This window comes from Siphateles boraxobius, unplaced genomic scaffold, assembly GCF_051911475.1.
Source record: "Siphateles boraxobius isolate OS27281-9 unplaced genomic scaffold, OSU_SipBor_1 34, whole genome shotgun sequence".
NCBI lineage: Eukaryota > Metazoa > Chordata > Actinopteri > Cypriniformes > Leuciscidae > Siphateles > Siphateles boraxobius.
In genome coordinates, this window is record NW_027508964.1 from 576144 (window position 1) to 585864 (window position 9721).

Genomic DNA, 9721 nt, shown 5'->3' on the forward strand with positions numbered 1-9721 from the left:
GCGCAGTGGTTTATTTTACCCGTGTGTTTCCCGCAGTGGATCTTGATTGGTTGATCTCCAGCGGGTTAATCATGGCGGAAAGCGAGAACGACAGAGCTGCAAAAAGACCCAAAACAACAGACGCGATGAATGATCCCGGAGTCGCGGGAGTACCGTCACCCGACGGCCCGGTCTCGGGGTTTGAAATCACCCGCATTCTGCGTGAATGTGCGCGGGAGAAGAACATCTTCATTCATGGGAAGGTGCGTGTGAAAAGAAAACACTCTGTGAAATAACTAACTAACTACCATCAGAAATCACTAACTAAACATTTTACTTCTCTGTTAACGTTACTAATTACAGATTTGTTAGTAACGTTACGGGGTAACCGTACTTATTTCTAAGGGACTAGTATCTTTTGCAATTTTTCCTAGTAGTTATTTGTTAAATGCTAAAACGTATTTATAAACGCTAAGCCAAATTATCATAGCCCTAACATTAATATTTTATGGATTGATAACTTTATTTTTTAAAGTGTTATATCTAACTAGTCAGAATGATTGCTAGAATTCATTTAAAACTCTAACTAGTATAACTAGGAATAGTACTGATAGGATTAACGTTACCTGCTAGCAAATAAATGTTAACTTAGTTTAATGGGTGAATGTGAGGCAATATGTGAAGCGCTTTGGTGGCCATGGGTCTGTTGAAAGCGCTATATAAATACAGGAATACATGTTTAAATGACTTGAAATCCTTGTCATATGTTGTGTTTCCTAGGTGAAGGATCAGGATGCTGTTGTGATCCTGGAGAAAACTCCCATCGGACAGGACACAGTGTCGGAGTTACTGAAGAGCAGCGAGCTCCAGCTGGAGATGAAGAACGACGTGTACAGCACATACCAGCTGCGGGCACCAGCACACCTGAACGGTGCGATCAGATGTCTTCACCAGCCTCTGTTTGTCCATATATCAATAACACATGCCAAACACACTGGGATTTACAGTGATTAGCATAAGTGAACACACACATGCTAAAGCTGACTAAAAAGAGGAATAAAAAATCATTTTTAATTTAAAAAATGAGGGAAAATCCAACCTTTAAGGACACCAATTTTCTTTGTGAATGAATAATGTATCGTAAATAAATAAATTTTCTTCCTTAAAATACAGGTCAGGACACCCCTATGTTAAACTCCCATAGAGACAGCAGATTTCTATTTTTAAAGGCTAGTTATTTCATGGATCCGGGATACTATGCATCCTGATAAAGTTCCCTTGGCCTTCGGGATTAAAATATCCCACATCATCATCACACACACCCTTCATCATACCTAGAGATCGGCATGGTGTTATTTCAGTTCGGCTAATAGCTGGTATGATTAGCATTGAGAGATGATCTTATGGAAAGTTCCCCATGCCGATCTCTAGGTATGATGAAGGCCAAGGGAACTTTATCAGGATGCATAGTATCCCGGATCCATGAAATAACTGGCCTTTAATAATAAAAATCTGCCTGTCTCTATGGGAGTTTAACACAGGGGTGTCCTGACTTATGCAACCTGTATTTTAAGGAAGAACATTTATTTATTTACGATACATTATTCATTCACAAAGAAAATTGGTGTCCTTAAAGGTTGGATTTTCCCTCATTTTTTAAATTAAGGCATTAAGATCAATTTCCAAAAGATGATTTTTTTATGACTAAAAAGGGGAATAAAAAAAATAATCTTTGGAAATTGATGTTAATGCCTTAATTTAAAAAATGAGGAAAAATCCAAACAACAAACTTCATGAAATCAACCCCAATGTTGGAAGAAGTTTTATCATATCTCAAACTGATGGGAGCAGATTGTTGAGGCCCGTTGTAGAATAGGCCATTCCAGGGTAAAGCTGAATTTTACAGCATCATTGATCAATTTAATGCATCTTTGCTGAATAAAAATAAATCTTACTGACCCCCAAATTTTGCACAGTGGTGTGTGTGTGTGTTTATAGAAAAAAAGAAGTATCTGTTTGGATTTAAAAAGGCAAATGCTTAAGAGTCTATGCTTGAATCATTATTGCACTGATTATTATGTTATTGCCAACAGTTCCTCTAACCCTAATTAATGGAGTGTGTAGCTTTTCTTTAGCTTTTGCAAAACTATCCCTTTAACATCCCGTCTATAATACATTACACTCTTCCCTGTGAATGTAAGTCACTTTTCCAATTCTTTTGGTATTTATGCACAATTTGTCCTTTTTATTATAACAAAGAATCACTGTCCCAGCACTGCTGCCATCACCTTCACGACAAGTTTCTTCAATTTGCAATTTAATTATTGAAAAACTTGCATGACTGCTTGTTAAAAGTCCAAGACTCAATCTATTACATGCAACGTACAAAATCCACATCATCATGAGTTAAACCAAAAGTCCACTTGAAGGTTGATTTATGAATCTTTTTTGTGGCAGAAATCAAAACGACGGTGATTTGCCCTGCGACAGAGAAGCATGTTAAGAAATATTTACATCAGGAGGTTTTTCTAGTTGAAGAATCAGGAGAGGATTATCGTACAGTCACTCTCCCGTACATCAGCAGCCAGAGCTTCAGTGTGCAGGTGAGGCTTCAGTGACCTCTGACCCTTCATTTCACTCTTATTCCTTACACACACACACACACACACATATATATATACACACCGCCGTTCAAAAGTTTGGGGTCGGTAAGATTATTAATGTTTTTAAAAGAAGTCTCTTCTGCTCACCAAGGCTGCATTTATTAGATTAAAAATACAAAACAAATATGAAATATTATTTCAATGTAAATCATCTGTTTTCTATGTGAATATATAGTAAAGTGTAATTTATTCCTGTGATCAAAGCTGAATTTTCAGCATCATTACTCCAGTCTTCAGTGTCACATGATCCTTCAGAAATCAGTATAATATGATTATTTGATGATCAAGAAACATTTATGATTATTATCAATGTTGAAAACAGTTATTTACATTTTTATTTCAGGATTCTTTGAATAGAAAGTTCAGAAGAACAGCATTTATCTGGAATAGAATCTTTTGTAACATTAAACACCGTTCTAAACTTTGGGGTCAGTAAGAATTTGTATTTTATTTTTTGGGGGAAATAAATAAAATAAATCAATACTTTTATTCATTAAGGAGGAATTAAATTGATCAAAAGTGACAGTAAAGACATTTATAATGTTACAAAAGATTCTATTTCAAATAAATGCTGTTGTTTTGAACTTTCTGTTCATCAAAGAATCCTAAAAAAAATGTTTTCAACATTGATAATAATCATAAATGTTTCTTGAGCATCAAATCATCATATTATAGTGATTTCTGGAGGATCATGTGACACTGAAGACTGGAGTAATGATGCTGAAAATTCAGCTTTGATCACAGGAATAAATTACACTTTACTATATATTCACATAGAAAACAGATGTTTTACATTGAAATAATATTTCACAATATTACTGGGTTTGTTTTGTATTTTTAATGAACTAAATACAGCATTGGTGAGCAGACTTGTTTTTTTTAAAAAACATTAAAAATCTTACCGACCCCAAACTTTTGAACGGCAGTGTATATATATATATATATATATATACAACCTATAACTGCACTCCTCATGTTTCATTGTCATTTCAGTGGGTGCACAATATACTGGAGAAGAAAGCTGAGGCGGATCGGATTGTTTTCGAGGACCCAGACCCTGTTACCGGATTTGTTTTGTTGCCTGATTTCAAGTGGGATCAAAAGCAGGTGAATTTGTGATGAATCTGTGTCATAATATTTTGAGACTCCATGAATAAAGGCCAGTGAAAATCAATGATCGTTTCCTGAACTCTCCAGCTACAAGATCTGTATTTGATTGCCATCGTCCACCGGAGGGATGTTAAGAGTTTGAGGGATCTTACATCAGAGCACCTGCCATTACTCACTAACATTCGCAGTAAAGGAGAGGTGAGCTATAGATTCATATATCTAATTCATCGACAAATGACTTTCGTTTGCAATGAAGAAAGTGGAGCTGTTATTCGGTGTCCACTAGATGTCACTGTTAATCTGAACTTGTGGACCCATTTAGAAAAGAGAAGGCTTGCATTCTGCTGCCCTGTTGCTGATCAGATTGCTTCTATTGTTCTCATTTGTAAGTCGTTTTGGACAAACGTGTCTATAATTGATTAAATGTAAATGTGTACTTGCTTTTTAAAAGTATGTGGCGCAGTGGTTACCACATAGTTCGGGGTCGGTAAGCCTTTTATGGTCGCCAAGATGGCAACACAAGTGTTGTGAAATGATTTACTGTCAGTTTTATTCAATTTAACCCTTTCTTGCAGAATAAATGTATTTATTTCTTTGTTGATGTTGATCTGTGGTGATCCTGTGGAAGATAACAGTTTAAATCCAGCCTGCAACATATCACAAAAGCACAATCTCAAAACCCCCAAAATAACATCAACGCCAGATTTTTCCCAGTACATGTAGCATGGCTGCGTACCTCAAATTGAAATTCAAGTCTTGTCTATGTCCACAGGACAGCATTCAGCGGCAGTACGGCGTCCCTCCGAGCAAACTGCGCGTTTATTTCCACTATCAGCCGTCGTACTATCACCTGCACGTCCACTTCACCTCGCTGGAGTACAGCGCTCCGGGATGTGGAGTGGAGAGAGCACACCTGCTGTCTGACGTCATCCAGAACTTACAGGCAGATTCCAGTTACTATCGCAGCCGTAGCCTGGCGTTCCCACTGCGGGCCGATGACGCTCTGCTCCTCAAGTTCAGAGAGGCCGGGAAACTCTAGAGACCTGCTTTTTTGGGGAACTTAAATTTTTTAACTTGTTTATTAATGCTATGATGTCGTGATTGCAGGTTTAAGTACACAGACTGCTAACAAATGCATTATTAAGGTTAATTCACTCTGCAACCATCAGACGCTTCGCCGATTGAACACGCGTAACCGGCGCTTGTCGGGTCGGGGAGTTTCTGAGGAGTGACTTCCTGTAATCTGGTGGTTGTCTGTGTTGGGCAGTGTCTATCAGTGCCGTGACAATCGCCTTTACAGAATCCACTCTGTGTAGTGTAATGTGGTCGTGTTTTGATCTTGTTTGTGGTTTTTGTCTAAATCTGGTTCGTGATTTTTAATACATTTTAATTCTGCATTTTAATAAAGTACTGATTGTTTTTAAATCATTTAGTTGTGTTTTGTCTGTCATGCTGAGGTTGATCGTGTGGATTCAACCCAAATTCATCACCCAAAACCGCAGTTGTTTGGTCAGGCTGTGCACCTGTGTGTCATTCTTTTAAAGCAGAATCGGGCCGGAGGGGTCCCAGGCTTATCCTTTGAGGTTTTAGGGGTCCTTAGAAGAGATTTGGCTGAGACTGACGGAGCGGTGTTGATCCTGCACTGTTTTTAACATTTCTGAAGAAATTAATGAAACCTACTGGCTTAAAGGATTAGTTCACCCAAAAAATGTAAATTCTGTCAGTAATTACTCTCCCTCATGTTGTTCAACCCCGTAAGACCTTCGTTCATCTTCGGAACATTAAGATATTTTTGATTAAATCTGAGAGCTGGATCACTCCTCCATAGGCTTCTAAGGGATTGACACTTGTTCCCTGAAAAGTTATTAAAGACATCGTTAAAATAGTCCAAGTGACTACAGTGGCTCAATCTTAAGTTTATCAAGCGACGAGAATACTTTTTGTGCGCAAAAACAAACAAAAATAACGACTTTATTTCAACTATTCATTTCCTTCTCTGTGGGCGTCGAGTGAGTTCACTAGTGTAACAGCGCAGCGCTTCTGTGTTGTACGTCACACGTAGGCTCACTATTGGCCGACGCTGGTCATGTGTTTGTGATGCGTGTGACGTACAACACAGAAGCGCTTGATAAACTTAAGATTGAGCCACTGTAGTCACTTGGACTATTTTAACGATGTCTTTAATAACTTTTCGGGGAACAAGTTTCAATCCCTTAGAAGCCTATGGAGGAGTGATCCAGCTCTCAGATTTAATCACAAATATCTTAATTTGTGTTCTGAAGATGAACGAAGGTCTTACGGGGTTGAACGACATGAGGGAGAGTAAATACTGACAGAATTTACATTTCTGGGTGAACTATCCCTTTAACATTAGTCTAAGAAGTATGAGGAGTAAAATATCATGAGTGCAACACAACTGATGCTGTTTTTGCTTTTCAGTGTTAGATTGTTTTTGTTAACAAACGTAGTTCTTTGGTTCAGAGCTCGCTGTAAATCCAGGGATCGAGAGGCAGAAAAAGTCCAAAACCCCACAGCAGAAACACAGGATTGACTGTTCAAAGTTTGTTTATGTGGTTTAACAATGAGTTTTTACAGAAGATTTCACTGTTACACTTTACATAAACAAAGTCTTACAATGCCCTCTATTCACAGGGAATCACAGGATAGAATTATTTCTCTTTTCAATATCAATTCTCTTTTTAAAGGAAAAAAACGGTTCACTCAAAAATGAAAATGTGTCATTAGCAGCTTTACACATCTTTGAATATAGCTCCCAGATTGTACGGACTGCTTTTTTTTTTTTGCCTATTAGATATATTATCCATATTTATTATTTTCTGATAAAAATCAGGTTTGGAACGACATGAGGGACAGCAAACGATGAAGGTTTCCTCTCAGTCATTCTCATTACAGCTTTACATCCAGACTTGACTAATGTTGAGATGACTTATAAGTCAGAGACTCTCATCTTTGTGTTGTTCCTCTAAAGCACCTGAAGCCGGTCACAACAAATCCCGTTGAGAAAGCCCTGAGTAAGAGTACAAATATAACTAATGGTTTCCTTTCCTTAAGGGAAAGATGCATCTGGCTTGGCTACTGCTAATTTCATTGTTGTCACTAGCTAAAGCTCTTGTGCGCTCCCACTCGTGTGGCTGTAGCTCCTTGTTATATGTTCATTATTTCCAAGTAATTACCAGATCTTATTACTTATCTGCTGTGATATGTTTGGCAGCAAGATTCAATATTTTGACAGAAAATTCCAGAGAAGAATTTAAAACTCCTTAAGAGCTTTTAAATGGCCTTACGGAGGCTCTCTAGAACAATTACATAATTACACCAGACCAGTGTTGCTGTCAGACTGAGCTCTCCATCTCCAGATCACTCCAGACAGAACAATGCTTTTTGTAAATTATCTATTTTTTTAAATGAGAACTTACTGGTGTATTCATGCATTATGTTGAAGTTAAATGTGATGGAGCTTGATTGTTGTCAAAGTGGGAACTTTTAAGTCACGCTTCATTTAATCCAGATTTTGCTTGAAAGCAGCTTTACTGTGATAAACAGGAGAATAGTGATGCAGAGACGCAAACAGAAAGCTCAGAGTCCAGTTCTCCTCTGGACAAACGAATGAACATGATGTGGTTTAATTCAGAAGCTACGCAGATGTTGTACATGCATTGTTATTTTTTCTATTGAAATACAGTGCAAATATCTAAGACTCCTAGTGAGCATGTTTATTTTGGAATTTGTAATATTTTATCATTTATTTAAATTAAGTTGTGTATCCCAAGATATATTTTATTATATTGTATTAATATATTTTTTTTATTACAAATTAAATGGGAACAAGTCTGCCGTTTTGTACAATATTTACAAATTGAATGATACAATTTGCTTAGCAATTGGAAAACAATTCTGTATTTTACCAAATAATGTTTCTTTGAAAATTTTCTGGTTTTAAATTTGATTTTCAGTTTGGTTTCAGACTTTTGGATTCCACACATCTATGGGAATCAAACACCATGCTCCATTTACACACACACACACACACACACACACACACACACACACACACACACACACACACACACACACACACACACACGTAATCGAAATTGTTCAACCCCCTTTACAAATCAGGTTTATCAGAATCAGAAAGAGCTGTATTGCCAAGTGTGCTTGCACACACAAGGAATTTGTTTTGGTACTGAGGCTTCCAGTGGACATACAAATACAACAAGAAACATAATACTACAAATTATAACAATAAAAAAATATAAATATATGAGAGTAAAAGTATCACAGTTGGGTTTAGTCAGAATGGACATTTTCAGATTATGAACATTTAGTGTTTGAATATTATAAATAAATAAATCTACATATAAGTATCACCTGAGTTGTAGGATATTGCACTAAACAGTGGGAGTATTGCACTTACAGGCATATGCCTTGGGAGGAGTGTTAACTGTTCAGGAGGGAAATGGCCTGTGGGAAGAAACTGTTCCTGTGCCGAGATGTTCTAGTGGCCAGTGATCTGAGTCTCCGTCTTGACGGTAACAGTTCAAACAGGAGGTGTCCAGGGTGAGTGGAGTCTGTGATGATTTTACCTGCTCTCTTCCTCACTCTGGAAGAGTACAGGTCCTGGAGGTTTGGCAGGGGGGCACCAATGATCCTCTCCGCAGTCCGGACTGTCCGTTGTAGTCTCCTGATGTCTGATTTGGTAGCTGAACCAAACCAGACAGTGATGGAAGTGCATAAGACAGACTCGATGACGGCTGAGTAGAACTGAATCAGCAGCTCCTGTGGCAAGTTGAACTTCCTCAGCTGGCGAAGGAAGTACAGTCTCTGCTGGGCCTTTTTCACAGTGGAGTCGATGTGATTGTCCCACTTCAGGTCCTGAGAGATGATAGTGCCCAGGAACCTGAATGACTCCACCGCTTCCACAGTGCTGTTCATGATGGTGAGTGGGGGGAGTGCTGGGCTGTTCCTCCTGAAGTCCACGATCATCTCCACTGTTTTGAGCGTGTTCAGCTCAAGGTTGTTATAACTGCACCAGACAGCCAGCTGTTCAACCTCCAGTCTGTAAGCAGACTCGTCACCGTTTCGGATGAGACCGATGACAGTGTCGTCGCCAAATTTCAGGAGCTTGACAGTGGGGTCTTTAGAAGTGCAGTCATTAGTGTACAGGGAGAAGAGCAGTGGGGAGAGAACGCACCCTTGGGGGGCTCCGGTGCTGGTGGTGAGAGTCCTGGATGTGTGTTTCCCCAGTCTCACTCCCTGCTGCCGGTCCGTCAGGAAACTGGTGATCCACTGACAGATCGAGGATGGTATGGAGAGCTGGGTCAGTTTGGCTGTGAGAAGATCAGGCATGATGGTATTGAAGGCCGAACTGAAGTCCACAAAGAGGATCCTTGCATCCCTGGTCTGTCGAGATGTTTCAGGATATAATGCAGTCCCATGTTGACTGCATCATCCACAGACCTGTTTGCTCTGTAAGCAAACTGAAAGGGATCCAGTAGGGGTCCAGTGATGTCCTTCAGGTGGGCCAACACCAGTCTTTCAAACCACTTCATGATCACAGACGTGAGAGCGACAGGTCTGTAGTCATTAAGTCCAGTGATTTTGGGTTTTTTGGGGACAGGAATGATAGTTGAGCGTTTGAAGCAGCAGGGAACTTCACACTGCTCCAATGATCTGTTGAAGATCTGCGTAAAGACCGGGGCCAGTTGGTCAGCGCAGGCTTTTAAACAAGCAGATGAGATGCCGTCTGGGCCTGAGGCTTTCCTAGTCTTCTGTTTTTTGAAGACTCTGCTCATGTCCTTGTAGGGCATGGGCCAATCAGACACACACTAATTATTCATTATATACAAAGGTTTATGAAACTCCAAAACTAACAGCACAAATGAACGAACGCAAGGGCAGAAACAGTGTTATGTTAAAGGGCATGATAAGGATTTTTTACGACCTCC

The 9721-nt window shown here is 39.1% G+C and overlaps 1 protein-coding gene across 1 annotated transcript; it reads left to right on the forward strand.

The window, feature by feature from the left end:
- Positions 1 to 41: 41 nt before the first annotated feature.
- Positions 42 to 5177, forward strand: dcps (decapping enzyme, scavenger). Its single transcript, XM_077195678.1, has 6 exons — positions 42 to 242; positions 760 to 910; positions 2437 to 2582; positions 3636 to 3749; positions 3840 to 3950; positions 4525 to 5177. Exons 1-6 carry the CDS (start codon positions 72 to 74, stop codon positions 4789 to 4791), a joined length of 960 nt encoding a protein of 319 aa, XP_077051793.1. The 5' UTR covers positions 42 to 71; the 3' UTR covers positions 4792 to 5177.
- The last annotated feature ends 4544 nt before the right edge of the window (positions 5178 to 9721 follow it).